General features: G+C 53.8%; 1 protein-coding gene across 4 annotated transcripts; it reads right to left on the bottom strand.

Moving 5' to 3' along the window:
- Window positions 1-8,992: 8,992 nt before the first annotated feature.
- On the bottom strand, window positions 8,993-17,068 carry NYAP1 (neuronal tyrosine phosphorylated phosphoinositide-3-kinase adaptor 1). 4 transcript variants are annotated; one of them, XM_057528355.1, is made up of 8 exons: window positions 16,445-16,562; window positions 15,958-16,089; window positions 15,275-15,426; window positions 13,440-13,795; window positions 11,454-12,974; window positions 10,379-10,594; window positions 10,044-10,153; window positions 8,993-9,561 (listed from the first exon to the last, which is right to left on the bottom strand). In XM_057528355.1, the coding sequence occupies exons 3-8, from the start codon at window positions 15,340-15,342 to the stop codon at window positions 9,286-9,288; spliced, it is 2,547 nt and encodes an 848-aa protein (XP_057384338.1). In that variant the 5' UTR covers window positions 15,343-15,426; window positions 15,958-16,089; window positions 16,445-16,562; the 3' UTR covers window positions 8,993-9,285. The 4 variants fall into 4 exon arrangements, with proteins under 4 accessions (XP_057384338.1, XP_007186703.2, XP_007186701.2 ...); XM_007186641.3 differs by lacking the exons at window positions 15,958-16,089; window positions 16,445-16,562 and adding an exon at window positions 16,843-17,068; XM_007186639.3 differs by lacking the exons at window positions 15,958-16,089; window positions 16,445-16,562 and adding an exon at window positions 16,681-16,799.
- Between the last annotated feature and the right edge of the window lie 208 nt (window positions 17,069-17,276).

Here is a 17,276-nt window from a genome sequence, read left to right as displayed (position 1 = left end):
TAGGATATTTAGGCAGCCCCTCTGGCCTCTACCTGCTAGATGCCAGGAGCAACTCCACTTTCAGTTGAGACAACCAATAATATTGCCAGACGTCCCCTGGGGTGGGGGGCAAAAGTGCCCAGTTGAGAGCCATGCAATTAGTACATCACCTGGGTGGTAGAGTCTCCTCTTAGGCCGCAGTACCACCAGAGTCAGGGACTCTTGTCCACTGGGCCCACCCAGGGTGCCACAGTCACTTTCTGGCCACCTGAGCTCATCCGACTCACCCTTCTGAGAGGGACAGCTGTTGCTTGCCTCCTTGGCTGGACGCCTCTCCAGCTGCACCCCGTCCATCCTCTCCCTGAATTGATCTGGTGGTTCGATGCTGTTTCTTCATCTGCACCAGCAATGGCTGGCCTCGCTGCTGTCCTCTTGTACCCGCCCCCACTGCATACACTGTAAAGCCCCTTTACAAGTGGACTCCCCTTCCAAGGTGTAAAGAGCAGTGGTCTGTTGGTGGACAGGGACGATGCCCCTTCTCCCAGAGAGGCACCCCCACACTTCACAACGGCAATGGAAGGGCAATCCTCCGTCCATCATGGGAAGGGTGGGCTGGGGGCAGTCCTCATTCAAAGCAATGATTGAGGGCAGCAAGGTTGGGTAGGCAGCCACCTATTCTCTTCTTGGGAAGGATGTGGATAACCCCCACCCCAGCAGGGAATTCTAGAAGCCGACTCTCCCTGTTCAGGTCTGTTCTGTGGTCAGGGGCTCTTCCCTCCCCAGGTGTATGGCTTTGCCTCTATAAGAAGTTCCTATTAGGAGCTGTCTTCTTTCTCTTGCCTTAGGACCTGCTAGGTGGGAAAGGAAGAAAGAAAAAAAAAGGAGAGGAGGGGAACTTTTCCCCATAGAGCTTTCCACTCACCCACCCCAACCTCAAAATCGAGGGGGGAGGTGTCCTCCATTTTTTAGATTTCCTTATCTCTAAGTAGACCAACTTGACAGTTTTATGACCCAAATGCAAGGATGCATTTTATGTTACTAAACGAGCAAAGTGACTTCGGATCTGAATGGGCGGTGAAATAAGTAATATATATATTTAAAATTTTCCCTCTGGTTGCTAATTTTTCCAGAAAGTCTCCCCTCATGACTCTGAAATTTCTGGAATGTGTACATCCGCCGTTCCACCCATCCCTGGGCTTTAAGGCAGGAATGTCAAACACAATCAGCATAAGGTCACCAGTTGGTCAGTGGAAATTTTTTGAAATGGTGGTGACACCAATCTCTGGTGCCTCCAGCCTGCGGTTTCTGGCTCCCAGCCATTTTTGGTGGCAAAAGATTGCCCTGGGGTGGTGGCAGAGACCAGTGGGTGGCCTGGATGAGTCCCCAGCCAACAATGCTCCTCACTTCATCCTGGGGGCAGTTTGGACATGGCAGAGGAGCAAGCAAGAATGGAAGCTGGACCCTCAGAACAGGCTGCCCCTCTGAAAGCGCATCTACTAGGGGCACCTGAGTCTGAATAGCAAGCGACTCTAACTCTTTGTGCCTATAAACCGTAGAGGCACCCTGAGGAAACAACCAAGCACAATGCAGGGAGTTTGAGTTATGGGAACAAAGGAAGCAAAGATAATGTGTCAAATTAGACGAGACAAAGAAACATAACCACCGGTTGCAATGCCTGGCTCTGGATAGAATCTCGGTCTGAAAATAACATGTTGAATATGCTCCAGTGTGATAGCATTTGGGAGGGAGATTTTTGAGAGGTGATTAGGTTTACATGCGGTCATGGGGGTGGGGCCCTAATCCTTAAGAGGATTAGTGTCCTCTGAAGAGAAAGAAAGACTAGAGCCGCTCTCTCTCCACCCTGTGAAGACACAATAAGAAGGTGGCTGGCTGGCTGCAAAACAGGAAGAGACCTCTCACCAGGAACGGAATTGGCCGGCACCTTTATCTTGGACTTCCCAGCCTCCAAAACTGTGAGAAATGAATGTCTGTTGTTTAAGCCACCCACTCTACGGTATTTTGTTATGGCAGCCCATGCTGATTAAGACACCGGGACACTTTGGGGCACAATTAGGGAAATGTATATACAGCCTGGATATTAGATAAAATGAAAATCTATTGGGACTTCCCTGGTGGCGCAGTGGTTAAGAATCCGCCTGCCAGTGCAGGGGACACGGGTTTGAGCCCAGGCCCGGGAAGATCCCACAAGCCACGGAGCAACTAAGCCTGCACGCCCCAACTACTGAGCCCACATGCCACAACTACTGAGCCTGTGCACCACAACTACTGAAGCCCACACGCCTAGAGCCCGTGCTCCTCAACAAAGAGAAGCCACCTCAATGAGAAGCCCTCACACTGCAACGAAGAGTAGCCCCCGCTCACTGCAGCTAGAGAAAGCCTGCGCACAGCAACAAAGACCCAACGCAGCCAAAAATAAATAAATAAATTTATTTAAAAACCAAAAAAGGAAAATCTATTGACATGGGGAAGTGGAGACCATTAACGAAGAATAGCGGCTTTCAAAACAGCATGTGCAAGATAATCTCATTTTGTTAAAAAACATATATATGCATAGGAAAAGTCCTGTAATGTTATACAGTAAACTGTGAAATGGTAACCTCTGGGTGGTGGAAATATGGTGTTTATTTTTTTCTTTTCAATATTTGATGACTTTCTACAATGCATATATATTGCTTTGGAAAAATAAAAGGTTATTTTTAATTAGAGAGGGAGTGTGGTCTGGGAGGGGCTTCGTAGATTGTTTGATCCCAACCCTCATTTTTTTTCGAAGGAGGAAAATTTTTGACTCATCACACTGACTTTTAAAAAAACAACAACCCTTTTTATCGTGGAAAATTTCAAACAGACCCAAGCGTAGACAAAACATTCTACCAGCCTCAACAATGATCAACTCATGGCCATTCTTGTTTCATCCCCCCTCCCCTCCCAACCCAATGCACTTTCTCCCTTTCCTTTTTATTCTGAAGCGAATCCCAGACCTCACATAATTTCTCCCATTAATATTTCAGTACTATCTCTTTAAGGACTCAAAAATACACAACCACAATACATTATCATGCCTAAAAAATTAATAATAATTCCTTAATATCATCAAATATCCAGCCAGTAGCCATAATCCCAATTGTCTCATAAATGTAAGAAGTCAGTTTAAGTTCATTTGGTTGAATCAGGATCTAAATAAGGTCCATAAATCACAGTGGATGATATGTCTTTTGCAGTCTCTCTTTTTTTTTAAAATTAATTAATTAATTAATTTATTTATTTATGGCTGTGTTGGGTCTTCGTTTCTGTGCGAGGGCTTTCTCTAGTTGTGGCAAGCGGGGGCCACTCTTCATCACGGTGCGCGGGCCTCTCACTATCGTGGCCTCTCTTGTTGCGGAGCACAGGCTCCAGATGCGCAGGCTCAGTAGTTGTGGCTCACGGGCCTAGTCGCTCGGCGGCATGTGGGATCCTCCCAGACCAGGGCTCGAACCCGTGTCCCCTGCATTAGCAGGCAGATTCTCAACCACTGCGCCACCAGGGAAGCCCTGCAGTCTCTTTTAATCTATGGGTTGTTGCTCTCTTTATTTTCCCTGGTGATATATTTGTGGAGGAATCCAGGTGGTTTGCCCCGAGGTGTTTCCCACAGTCCCAATTTTGCTGGTGTTCAATGTGTTCTCCTCGCCTCTGTATTTCCTGTAATTGGTAGTGGCATCTAGAGGCTTGATCATATTCCTAGGTTCGATTTTTAGGGGGCAAGAACACTTCATAGGTGGTGGTGCATTCTTCCATCAGGAGGCATAGAATGTCTGGTTGTCTCTTATAATGTGATATGTGATGTTAGCTGCTGTTGAAACTCAATACCTGGAGCCATTCCTTCAGGGTGATGCTCCAATTCTAAAATTCTATCTTTGTTCATTAGCTGGAAGAGTTCTATAAAGAAAAACTTCCCTTCATCGGTGATCTGATAAAGGCAGTTAGGTGCTTGATTTTTCCCTTTACTTACGAGTTTTCAAAATAATGAAGTGATTCTCTGGCATCCTCCAAAGGCGAGCAATTTTTCAGCCATTATGAACTCATGAATTTAACTCAGTCCACTGCAGTTCTTACCCTTCCTGATGCTCCAATTATCCCATCCTTTGGCCATTGGGAGCCTCTTCAGATTTGCTCCTGAGTCTTTTTGATGTGATCCTAGTAATCTTTGATAGAAATCTCTCATCAGAGCTGAAACATGATCTCAGTGGGTAAAATGGGCCATGAAAGATAAGGCAGGTGTTATTTCTGAGGTCTTTTTTTTCTCTCCCCTTTGGTTCGAAAAGCATTCCCTCCCCAGTAAAGGTCTCCCCAACCCAGCTCCTGTCTCCCTCTTGACTTGAATGTTCCAGGGCCCTCTCACCTCTGGCTGTGCTGCCCTAGAGTTCCCTGCTTTGCTGGGGTTTCAAAAAGTAGAAAATCAGCGTTGGAAGTGCCTTGGTGACCCCAGGAAAGGATGTGGAGTCCCAGGTGAGTTTTACCAGGTGTCAGGCAGGCGGGGCTGTGTCCAGGCTGACTTCCCAGGGGATGCTCATCCTTCCAGATGCTATGTGAGGTTTATAATTCCAGCACACCCTGTTCTTTCAACTTCTAACTCTTCTCAGGCCTTTGATCTTGTACACCTAGCAGAAGAGCTGTGTACCTCTGACTCATGGCAGCCTCAGCTGCCTGCCTTTGCCTGAGCCCCTCCTACCCTGACTCTGTCCACTCCTGCCTCTCACTCCAGCCTTGCTGAGGTTCTGGTCTCTTTCTCATCTCCCCCATCTTGGTCTCTATCCTTACCCATCTCTCTTCAGCCTCAAAGGAGGCACTGTGCTATCTTATTCAATCTCCTCAACAACCCTCTAATCATTCCCATTTTATAGATAAGGAAAGTGAGAAACTTAGCTGTTAGTGCAGATCTGGGACTTGAACCCACACACGCCAGCTCCACAGTCCCTGACACCTCGGGCCTGCCTCTGCTTCTTGTCACTGAGCACTGCTTATTTTTCTTTTTTAGAAAATAATATCTATTTTCTGATTTCAGAATGAAGACATACACATAAAAATTCAAGCAATATAAATTTTACTATTTTTTAAAAGTAAACTGAAGTCCCCTCTCTTCTCAGACCTCAAAATCATCACCATCAACTATTTGGTGTATTTCCTTCCAGACCTACATAAACGTTTATGAATAAATAATTTTTCTAAAAATGGGCTTTCTCTGTATGTACTTTTCTGCACATTGCTTTATTCACTTATTAATTTATTGGGAACTGATTCTTGTGTTTAAAACATCTATATTTCCTGCATTCTATTTAACAGTTTTAGTTTTCCATTGTTACCGTAATTATTTAGTCAGTGCCATACTGATGAACTTTGGGGTTGTTTCCAATTTTTCATTATTTCAAACAATGCTGCAATTAGCACCCTTGTGCATTTAGCTTTGCACACCTGTGTAACTATTTCCGTAGGATAAATTCCTGGAAATGGAATTTCTGAGTCAAAACCATGCACATTTAAGATTTTCATAAATATTTTTAAACCGACCTCCAGAGAGACTGTATTAATTTACATTTACACAATGAATTCCTGTCTTCTGCACATACTTGCCAGACTGATGTTACGAATTTTTTTCAGTTTTGTCTGATGGGTGAAAAGTGTTTTATTATGGTTTTATTTTGCATTACTTATTGTTAAGGTTGAACACATACGTTTGTTGGTAATTTCTCTTTCTTTGGTGAATTGTCTGTTCATGTCCTTTGTTCGCATTTGCTGGGGTTGTTTTTTCTTTTTCTTATCAACTCACAAATCTTTCTTATATATTGCTTCAATCTTTTTAATATGTGTAAGAAATAGTTTCCTAGTTTAATGTTTCTAGTTTGACTTTGCCATATAGAAGTTTTAGCTGTGAATGAGATCAAACTTAAATGCCTTTTGGTTTATTTGTTACTGTTTTTTTTTTTTTCTAAGTTTTATTGGCGTATAGTTGGTTTACATGTTACTGGTTTTCATATCATTTTAGAAGGGCCTCCTCCCTCCCAAGGTTATAAGAATGTTCACCCACTTCTCCCTTTTAATATTTTGTTTTTACATTTAAATCTTTCGGTGTAATGAATGAAATAGAAATCCAGCTTCCCACACTCTCCCTTGACTAGCTAATTGTTCAAGAAACAATTATCAAATAATCTTTTCCCCACTATTCAAGTGCCACCTTTATCATGTACATGCTAAATTCCCATGTGCATTTGCTGCTATTTCTGGACTCTGTTCTGATAGATTGTGCCATTCCTGTGCCGATCCCAGCTCACTGTGCTTTCAATATTTGATAGGCCAGGTCCCCCCCCTTACTCATCTGTTTCAGAATGTTCTGGTTTTTCTCATTATCATTCTGGATAAACTTTTGAATTGTTTTGTCAAGTTTCCCAAATTATCCTTTTGAGATTTAGAGACTTCATTGAATTTACTGATTTAGGGAAGACTTACATCTTTTACATTATGGTCTTATCTAAGACCTAGTTATTACTCTGCTTATTCAAGTCTTCCTTGGTTGAGTTACTCAAAGTACTTTAGTTTTATTGATTAATTGAAGCCCTATACTTTTCTTGTTTAAGTACTCTTAGGTATTTTATGATTCTTGTTGCTCTTACAAATGAGATATTTCCTTCCATTAATTTCCTAACTAATTATTAAAAAGCTTTTGGAAATCCTGCCATTTTCGACAACATGGATGGACCTTGAAGGCATGATGCTAAGTGAAATAAGTCAGACAGAGAAAGGCAAATACTGTATGATCTCATTTATATGTAGAATCTGAAAGAAAAAAAGAAAGAAAACCAAACTCATAGATACAGAGAGATTGGTTGCCAGAGGTGGGGGGTGGGAGGTGGGGAAAAATGGGTGAAGGTGGTCAAAAGGTACAAACTTCCAGTTATAAGATAAGTAAGTCCTGGGGAGGGCATGTACAGCATGGTAACTATAATTAACAATAGTATATTCTATGTTTGAAAGTTGCTAAGAGAGTACATCTTAAAAGTTCTCATCACAAGAAAAAAAAATTGTAATTATTTGTGGTGATGGACGTCAACTAAACTTATCAGGGTGATCATTTCACTAGATATATATATATATAGTGAAATTTAAAAAAAACATAAAAAATTTAAAAGCTATTCCTTGTTCTTAACTCTCATCTCTGTCCACACCCTCTCTATGGAGGCCTTGAGTACCATCTTTACGTTGATGACTCCTAACATCCACAGTCTTTTTGGCTCTCCCAAACCATCATCGTTTTATCTCTAACTTGGTATTTCCTACATTTCAAAAATTCTCACACCACTGTCATAATTTTTCATATTCTGTATTCCACCTGTACTATTATTTATTTGCTGTTTTTCTTTAAACCAATTCATTAAAAATAAATTTAGCCTTATCTTGTGCAATAATTGCCGTGAAATAACAAGTAGTATTCTGACGTGCTGATTATAATTTCTCTAATATGCATGAATATAAATACAAAACTATTAAAGCTTTTAAAAAATGTTCTTCATACCACTAAAAGACATCTCTGGTATCATCCATTGCATTTTTGAATCTCTGGTCTAGCTGGTAACAAACCTGAATATTCACCATTGCTTCAGAGTCAACATTCTTCCCTCAAAGTCCCTCTCAGCCCCACTTTCCATGCTTTGTCAGGCTGATCATTTCCTCAGTCACCTGAGCGCCAAACTTGGGCTTCGTGGATGCCCCCTTCGGCTCCTTCATCCCCATCGGAGGGTGTTTTCTTTCAGCTGCATCTTGCAAACTGTCCCTTTGCCCTCCATTCTCCCAGACACTCTTTTTATCCTCCTCCCTGGATTCCTTCTTGAGGACCAGCCTCTTGCTTTGAGGCCCCTCCTTCTGCACCAGCTTCATCAAGGTTGACTCACTGCCCTCCGCATTATTTAAACACAGTTGCTGTGCCCATCCCACCACAGCAGATAATCATGACACGAGCTTGGGACCTTCCCCCTGCTCATCCAAACCTTACCTGTACTTTTAGGCTCACTGTGCCTTGTCGGAGGAGTCCAGCTCTCTCCCTCTCCTACTCCTGGAGCACTGCCTGGTGTTGGCTCAGGTATCTCACCTCCCTGAATAGACTACAAGCTGCTTGAGGACAGGCTTCAGTCGGAACGTTCCTTCTGCATCGGCGCACGGTCACGCACACATCAGATGCTCAATTAGGGTTTGCTGAGTCACTGCACAGTGGCGTTCCCAAAGACTTTCCTCCAACTCCACCTCTCCCTCTCACGTGCCATAGTAACCCGCCCTGCACAACCTCCGGCTCCCACCAACCAGGGGCAAGAGTGAAAACGGGACAGGTATAAGAAAGGCGGAGCGCACTGAAACATAAGAAGCCAGTTCTAGGATCGTTAGTCTTTTAATATATTATTCTGAAAAGAAAGGAATTAAAAAAAAGTTCCTGACATCTCTTCTGGGTTTTTTGTTTTTTTGCTTTTTAATTTAAATAAATACCCTGCCCGCCCCCCACCCGCGAAAATTTCCCTCCTTCCCCATCATCCCCCCCATCCCAGGTGCCAGACCCTCACCCCGGAGCTAAGTAAGATGCCTGTTTCAGAGCAGGCCAAGCTCACTACCAAATACTGGCAACTTGTAAATACTGTAAATGAGCCCTCTGGCCCCTGGGCTCCCCGGAGCCCCTCCCTTCTCCTGCTCCACTCCCCACTCCAGACCTGTCCCTAGCTTTGGCGGGCGTGGATGGTGGGGCCTTTAGGCATTGGGGAGAGTGCCAGCTTGGTTCCCATTACTTGCCTGCGATTCCCCACTCCCTGTTCAGGAGTAGGTCAGAAGGGCCAAGAATTGCCCCCCAGCCAGAAATAAATAAGGAAATAAACAGCACCTCCCCCACTCCCCACTCTCTAAAAGAGCCCCTCTACCTCTCACTCTCGGGTCCCTGTCCCTCGCTGACCCGCCCCCCCCTTCTTCCTCCCTGACCCTTCCCTCCTCCCCCATGCTGACCTGGGCTTGGCCTTGGCCCTCTCAAGAGGAGGGGTCTGCTTGGCTCAGTGCGAAGAGCGGCGGAGGGCCTCACTCCCAACCTCAAGCCAACCCTCCCCCAAGTTTCTGGGGGTGCTGCTTGGCGCCCCCAACCCGATGGGCCCGGCCGACTCCCCGTCTCAGGGGTTAGGGTGGAGGGCAGGGGTTCTCCCCAGCTCGCTCTCACCTGGTCCTTCAAGCGTCCCTCTTTCGAGGCCGGTCTCCCCCGCCCCGCTCCCCGGTCCCGGCGCCCCGGCCTCCTCAGATGGCAGTGTCCCAGAGGACGGTGTGCTGCCGGCGGCAGGGCGGGGTGCCGGACTTGCGGGGCTCAGGCCCGCGCCGCCAGCTGGGGAGGATGGGCATGCTCTCCTGCTTGCAGAGGCCGCGGTCGGGCCGGTGGCGCGCCTTGATCTCCTTGCACACGCAGCGCTTGCGCTCGATCACTTCCAGCAGCTTGCCGTCGCGCTCGCGGGCGGCCTGGGGCGGCAGCGGCAGCGGCAGCGGTAGCGGCAGCGGCAGCGGCAGCGCAGGCTGGGTCTGTGCCCCTTCCTCCCGCCGCCGGCCCCGACGGGGATGGGGGGGAGGGAGGAATAAGGGGGTCAAGGACCTCAGAGTCACCCGGCCCTGTCCCCACCGCTGAGCGCCGAGGCCAATGCGTCGCCCAGAAACAAGTCCTCTCTTGCCCCCAAGGCCTCTGTCCTCTCTCCCTGCGCCCTGGTGCCAGGTGGGGCGTGTCTCACCCCAGGAAGGGGCGCCTTTTCAAAGCCTTCTTCCCAGCAGGATGCATTTTTCCACCCAGAGGGGATGTCTCTTTCTAAACGCAACGCACAAAGGCGCACGTTGGCCAGTGGCGGCCCTGGCTGGCTACCCAGGATCTCCCCCAGCCCCTCGCTCTCCAGCCGTCCCCGTTAGTCTGTGGCAGGCCCCAGCCTGAAGTCTTGCCTTTCTTCCCTCACCCGGGCCTTCTTGCCTACCTGTTCCTTCACAAATAAAATGCCCAACCCTGTCTCCCTCCTCACCTGGCTCGGGGCATCCCTGGGCTGGCTGCAGGGCCGAGGGGTGTGGAGCGCGGCCTGCCGGACTCCTGAGGTGGAGGCGGAGCGCCCCAGGCGGTAGCCTCCTGTGAAGTCTGAGGCAGAAGATTGAGGGGTGAGAAGGGAAGGGGCCTCCAGGTTCCCCTCCCCCAGTTCCCTGAGGACAGCCCCTGCCAGGCTGCACCCCCCCCCCAGCCTCATTAGAGGAGGAAAGGGGTTGGAGACGTGGTATTAGGATGTAGGGCCCAGGATGAGGACCCTGGGAGATTCCCCCCAGCCCGCCCATCTGTGTGCTGGTGTACGAGGGCAGAGTGTGTCACCTCCGTTGCGGTGGCAGGCGGGGAAGGTCTGGCAGGGTATGGGCAGCGCGGTGCGGCTTCCTCCTCGGTCCCCTCCGTGGTGGATCCTGGCCAGCAGGCCCTCTGCCCCCTGGCTCCTCACTGGGATCCCTGATGCCACAGAGCCTCTGTCCTCATGCTCCAGCTTGCTTGGACCCTCGGTACTGCCATTCCAGGCCCGGACACTGTCCTCGACCTCTGCTGGGTGACAAGGAGAGCTCTGAGACTGTACAATGGGAAGGGTCTTGCTGTCCCCCCGGCTACACACACTGCAGCCTGGGTGGACCAGGAGAAGTAATTTGCCCCGTTGCAGGTCACAGCTGGGAAGGGAGGGGCCCTGCTTCACACTCCCCCGACATACACACAAGGAGGGACGCCAGTCCTGGCACCACCCCTGGGCTGAGAATCATAGATATTTACTGCTGCCAAACCCTTTTCCCTATTCAGAGGGGTCTCCCCTACCCCAGTTTAACTTCAGAGCTCCTCCAGCCCCAGACAGTGCCAGAATAAACACCCTCTGAAACAGAGACCAGGGGGGCTGTTCCCTAGGAGGGGAAGAATTCCCAAAGCCGGGAAGTGAGAAGGGGGGCATTGGGGGAAGGGCTGCATGTGAACTAAGCTCATCTCTGAGAGTAAGCCTGGCAGAGCATTGCGTTGCCAAGCAACGGTAGGGGCCTCCCTCTCCTCTCCCTCCTGTCTGGATGGGTTGCCATGGTAACGGCTGGGAGGCAGCTGTGTTTAGTTCCTAGTGTGCGCACACTCACAAACACACACCCCTGCAGCCCAGCGAAGGGAGGGGCAGGGAGTAGAGCGGGACAGGGCAAGAAGAGGAGACCAGATTCTACCCCGTCCCCATCCCAGGTCTTCCTGCCTCTCCAAGAGCACACACGGGGACCCCATCCCTTCAGTATGCTCCATGCCCCCATCCCTCTGGTCTCCCAGAAAAGTTCCCAGTTCAGGACAATGGGCCGTGGCTTCCAAGTATGCCCTTCAACACCTCCCCCAAATCATCACGGACATCCCCGGTCCCCCTCCCCGTCACCCCCTCCTCACTCACTGTCCAGCTCTTTCGCCTTCCTCCCGCCATATAGGACCTTCCTCTGCAGAGCCCAGCCTGCCCCAAACGTTGAGGCGCCCATCTCCTCTTCTTCCTCCTCTGGTGTCCCCGCGCTGGCGATGACGTGGGCACAGGAGAGGCTGGCAAAGGCCCCCCCGTCGGTCCCTTGCTCCTGCAGCTGGATCTTGACCACGGGGGATGGAGCCCCCATTCCACAGCCCTTATTCAGCACCCCCCCAGCCTTGAGGCTCTCATAGGCAGGGGGTCTCTTGAGCCCAGCTGCCGCAGCTGGATAGGTCCACAGGGGGGTCAGGGGGCCTGCAGTTGGGTCCGGAAGGCTGTGTGGGGAGGCCAGGCAGGCGCGGTGGTGGAGAACCCCAGCTGCTGCGCCCATAGCCCCGCCATGGGGGCTGGACTTCCCAGGCACGGGGGGCCTCGAGCGGGTGCACAGCATCCCGTGGAGGACTGAGATCTCCTTCTCTGTCTTTGGCTCCCCAGCACCCAGGGGCGGACCGGTGGGCAGGACAGAGTGCGTGGTCACCTTGACTGCTGAGTACACCATGGTGTAAGACACGGCCTTGTCCTTGGGGGGGCCGGGGAGCAAGGCAGCCGGGGCAGGAGGGGCTGCCGGCACCCCTGCCACCTTGGGGCAGATCATGCTGTGGGAATTGGGGAGCTCCCTCTCCCCCCGGGGCTGGCCAGAGCCCTGGGGCGGCAAGGGTGTCGAGTGGCTCCGGGCTCGGCCCGAGGGTCCCAGCAGCAGCAGGTTGGCAGCGGGAGGCGGAGGCGGTGGGGGAGGCGTCTCCCGCTCCCGGGCAGGCACTTGGGGAGCTGGGGTGGAGCCGGCTGGCTCCTTGGAGTGGCAGAGGACCGGTAGCCTCGAGACCCCATCGCCAGGGGCTCGGGAAGCAGGCTTGGCCTGGGGGAAGGCCAGGAGTGGAGGACGGTGCTGGAGGAGGTTGGGGAAGGGTGGGGGGATTTCACAAGGAGTGGTCTTGGTGGGCGTCCCCTCCCTCCGGCTCGGGAGGGCTGAAGCTGGACGGCGCTGGGTGTGGAGCTGAAGGGCGTGAGGCTGGTGCGGTGTGGAGCTTGCCATCAACGGAGGGGCCCCGTTGGCGCGGCCTTCCCCGGCCTCCTCGGGCAGCGGGTACTTCATCTCCTCGTATATGGCCTCGCTCTCTTCTGAGTCCGAGTCAGCGCCAGCCGTTGGGGTCGGCCCCCCCCCACCCCCAAGAGGGGGCCCAGTCAGTCCCCCTCCACTCCGCCCTCCTCCCCTGAAGACATCCCCCACCATCTCGATGTATACCGGCTCTTCTTCCTGGGCACCCACCTCAGGGTCCCCAGCTACACAGGACCCCCTACTGAGGCGCTGAAGGGGCGGGTTCCCCCCTCGAGGAGAGGCGATTGGGGGACAGGACTCATCAAAGGAGACAGAGAGCTGGGTGTTGGGACTTCGCCTGGGCTTCTGTGGAGGAACCTTCCGGCTGGACTCGCGGCCCTCAGGGGTTGGCTTCTGTGAGCCTGCGCAGGAGTGGGAAAGAGAAAAAGAAACCGGGCTCTAAGTCGGGGAAGGAAATGGGGAGACCCACTGTGACCTCTTGACTCACCGGCAAGGACATTTCTTCCTCTTCATTTTCCCCACGTCTCTCAACTTACAGCCCCAGTGGGTTCTTTTCCTACCGGTCTGCCTCCCGTCCTTCTAATGAACGCCCCAGAATCTGCAGTTCCCACCCTCAATTCTCCCCGACCCTCAAGGCCCTCCAAGGCCACCCCTTTCCCAAGAATGAACTTTTCAAGGAGCTTCCCCTGCCCTTGAATGGTTCATCTCAGGCCCTTCCAAAAAGGAACCCCCCCACTCCTTCTGAGAATGGAACCTTCCACTTCCTTGGTTCTTCCCTGAATGAACCCTCCCGGCAGGCCTCCCCTGGCCTGGAATGGATCCTCCCAGCTCCCGGCTCCTTCTGGGCAGGGGTGCTGGTGTCTCACCTGCTTTCTTGCTGGGGGGCGTCTCTGACCCTGGCCCTGCCATGCTGAGCTTGGTGCTGGGGTGTCTCCGGGGCTTGGCCGGGGGTCTTCGGGTGCTGCCGTCCTCTGTGAGGCCCCCGCCGCCCCCCTCAGGCCCGCCCCCCACGCTGTCCATGCTGCCCACCGAGTGGCAGGAGAGGGAGCGTGGGGCCATGGCGCTGCGGCAGGGGTGGGGGGTGTGCTCTTGGGAGGCGGGCATCGTCATGAAGCCCATCCTGAGCGAGCGGCGCAGCGAGGCGACGTCCCGCACGCGGACCCCCGGCCCTGGGCCGGCCCCGGGCCCCGCGGAGCCTGCGGGAGCCCCCTCCTTACTGGAGCTGGGGAGAGAAGGCCCAGATGGAGCAGAGGTCGGGCCTCAGGCCTGGGCCCCCCGCTCCCGTACCCCAAGAGGGGTTTGCAACCCTGTGGCCTCCCAGGTAGGAGGAGGGGGGCCGGGGTGGAGATGGGGGGAGCCTGAGGGTCCAAAGCACTAAAGTAGAAGCTTCGGACTGAATTTCTAGGCTTTGAAAAAGGCAAGGATATGGAGGGCAGGCATGAGAGAAGGGGTGAGCCTGTGTGCAAGGGAGCATTCCTGGAGCTGGCCGACTCCAGCCTGGGCATCTCGGGTGCACACACACGTGTGGACAACTTCGTATATAGAGATGCAAACCCAGGCAGCGCAGCCCCGCCTGGCACATGTTCCTGCCACCTAGCTCTGCTCCCTCTCACTCTCACGCTGGCCCACACCTGGCCTCTGGCCTCCCTTCGTGTCTGGCTGCTGCGGCCTCCACTCCCACACCGCCTCCTTCCCCAGACCCGGGCTGTACCGCCGCATCCTCAGAACAGCCTCTCCCAGCTGATCCTTCTTCCTCCCTGCCTCTCCCTCTTTCTTTCTTTCCCTCTCTCTCCCTCTCCCTCGGTGCTGTCCTCTCTCTGTCACCCTCCCAGGCTCACCCCCCATTCCCTTTCACTGTCTCTGAGCTTCTGTGTGAGTGAAGGGGGGACGCGGCTGGCAGGGAAGAGGGGAGAGCTGCTGTGGGGTGGGCTCTCATTAAGGCCCTGTCTACTAACCCTTCATTAGGGAGAGATCACTGCAGTGATAGCTCTGATTAATCTAATTAACAACAAGAATTAAACTCCACAGTTTTGAGGAGAGAGAAGGGAGCAGGGAGATGGCTCTGACTCAGGCTCCGAGCGGCTGCGCCGTCGATGGGAATGAAGAAGAGAAGGGAGCAAGACGGAAGAGGCCAGGTGCCAGGTCCCCGGGAGGGCAAGGAGAGGGGGCGAGCTGTGTGTGTGTGGGGTGTTGGTTCCCAGCCCTGGCTCCTCTGCAGGGCCAGCCTGCCCGTCCCCCACCACACACACACAACCCCGTCACGGGGAGGGGGCCAAATGGGTCGTCTCTGGCGCCCCTCAAATGACCCATCCCTGGACCATGAGGGCAGCAGGGCCTGCCCCTTCCAAGGTCAGGTGACATGGGAACCAGGAGCCAGGCCCACACTGACAGAAAGGAGGACATCACAGGCCAGAGGTGAGTCAGGAAGGAGTGTCTTGGGCCTCTGGGGATGGGGAAGAGCCAACAGGGTGTCCCTGGGCTGGAAGCCCCCTGAGAGGCCAGGGCAGGGGCTGGAGCCAGGAGCCAGGAGCAGGGCAGGGACAGGGCGTGTGCAATTCCAGCAATTCTGTACTGAGCACGGGCTCTGAGATCAGACTGATGACCAGGCTGTTGGAGTCAGGAAGGGCAGAGGGATATGGCCCCGCCACGAGGGAAGCAGAGGTGGGACAGGCGAGGGGGCAATCTGGGACTGCGGCCTTACCTCCTCTTGGCCTCCTCTTCCTTGTGCTGCCTCCACTCCAGCTTGGTTTTTCGGTAGAGGAGGTTCATGTCGTGGGGCAGGAGGCGGGTGCTGGGGGTTCCTGCTCAGCGCCACCAGGCCCGGGGGGCGACCCTCCCTGGGTCCCGGATCCACTTGGTGAGGGGGAATGGAAAGGAAAAAAAAGAAAGATGTGGGGTGGTCGGGGCCAGGAATGAATGAGAAAGAGAGAGAAAGGAGCAGAGATGTGACTCGGGTCCTCAGAGAGAGGAAAACAGATGGAGGCACAGAAAACCCAACACCGCCTCCAGGACCCACACACGTACAGACACAGACGGACGTGTATCCAGAGTCACACACCCTGACAAAGGTGTTCAGAGCCACAGATATACACTCTGGAGAGATCAGACTGACACAGAATCCCATCCTGTAAATACATCCTGATCCACCACACAGACAGGCCCCACCAACCTACAGCAACCCTGCAGTCACACAAACACACATTCAGACCCACAAACCTCCGGGCCACAGACCCATATCTACCAACAGAGGACCAGACACACTGATTGGCATAGGTAAACACAACCTAGGAACAGCCAGACACACAGACATAAACACCCCGACACACCCACAGCACACACAGACCTCCAGACACACACAAATCGGCTGCACCGAACTGGACGTACCTATAGACAAGGAGTTATGCCGGGGCCTACTTGCCTACACTGCACCCCGCTGGGGAAGGGGGAGACAGTCAGACTCCCCACCCCCTCTTGGGGCCTGAGGCTGGGGGGTGTCATGAGGGCAGGGCGGGGATGCTGGAGAAAGGGTGGGGACATTCTGAGTTGGGCAGCTACAAGACCACCCATCCATGTCTCTCCATTCCCTGCCGACCCCCTCACCAGTCCTTCGCCTGGGCCTGGGCTTCCGTCCACCCCTATTCCTGCACCCTGGCCCCTCAGCGATGGTCTCCGCCTCCCTCCCTGAGGGCCCAAATCACCTTCCTCCTCCGGGATCTGGGAGGCTCCCGGCTTCCCTCTCGCAGTACCCGCCCCTCCATCCCACCCGGGGGTCTCCAGTCTGGCCTCATAGCTACCTTCTAAGCTGCGGCCTCCATACCTGCCCTGGTTTCCCTTCCCCCAAACACACTCTCCTTTGCGCCTTCTGCCTCACCTCTCCTTCCAGGCGCCCCTCCTCACTGCCGTCCTCTCCCTTCCCTGTTTGTTCCAAACCTGGCCGGCTTCATCCCTCTCTCCATCCAAAGGCCCCAGGTTCCCGGGCACCCCTCCCCTTCCCCTTGTCCTGCTACCCTGGGTTTCTCCGTCTCTCGCCCCGCCAATCCTCCCTACCCCTTGTCCCCCCATCCCACCTCCCCGCACCAAGCCTCCCCAATTTCTACATCACCGTACCTGGCCTGCCGGGCGCCGGCCCCCCCATGCCGGGCTCCGCCCGGAGCAGGAGGAGGGAGGAGGAGAGACAGAGAGACCGGGGGGGAGCCGAACAGGGCCCTGCCGCAGAGACAGCCCCGCCTCCGGGTCCGCCCCCAGACCCGCCCCCGGCCCCAAACCCACCCTTCCACACCCTCCAAGGACGGAGCGGGAGTGGCCGTGCTGCGCTGCGCCGCTAGGCTGGGGTGGGGGGGCACCGGGCCAGCGGAGCCGGCGGGGGGACACGGAGAAACGTCGTGGGGTGCAGGGGACCCGGCGCCAGCCCGCCCCCGCTTTGGGGCGTCCACTCCTTGCAGCCCCTCGCCCCTGCCCGGCAGGGCCGTGCTGGGTTTGGTGTCCAAGGCCCCGGCGGAGCAAAGCTGGGCGCAGCGCGCAGCGGCGCCCCCCAGCGGCGACCTGGGGCCTGCACCCACGCGCGTACCCCGTGCAGCCGGCGCTCCCCGGGTGCGCACACCACGGCCGGCCCGGGCGAGGTTGCGGCTGCGGGGCCCGGGGTGCAGTGAGGCGGCGAGGCCGGCAGGGGGGGCCGGTTTCCGGGCCGAGGGGCTCAGAGAGTC

The sequence above is a fragment of the Balaenoptera acutorostrata genome, chromosome 15 (genome assembly GCF_949987535.1).
Source record: "Balaenoptera acutorostrata chromosome 15, mBalAcu1.1, whole genome shotgun sequence".
In the NCBI taxonomy this organism is placed as follows: domain Eukaryota; kingdom Metazoa; phylum Chordata; class Mammalia; order Artiodactyla; family Balaenopteridae; genus Balaenoptera; species Balaenoptera acutorostrata.
This window is presented reverse-complemented; position numbering and strand designations above follow the sequence as displayed.

What these genes read in the sequence shown, in the direction of transcription:
- NYAP1 (XM_007186641.3), bottom strand. Translation starts at nt 15,342, where the DNA reads ATGAACCTCCTCTACCGAAAAACCAAGCTGGAGTGGAGGCAGCACAAG. An exon ending in GAAGAGGAGGCCAAGAGGAG is followed by an intron (nt 13,796 to 15,274) that starts GTAAGGCCGCAG and finishes TTCTCTCCCCAG; the next exon opens with CTCCAGTAAGGAGGGGGCTC. An exon ending in GCCCCCCAGCAAGAAAGCAG is followed by an intron (nt 12,975 to 13,439) that starts GTGAGACACCAG and finishes ACTCCTGCGCAG; the next exon opens with GCTCACAGAAGCCAACCCCT.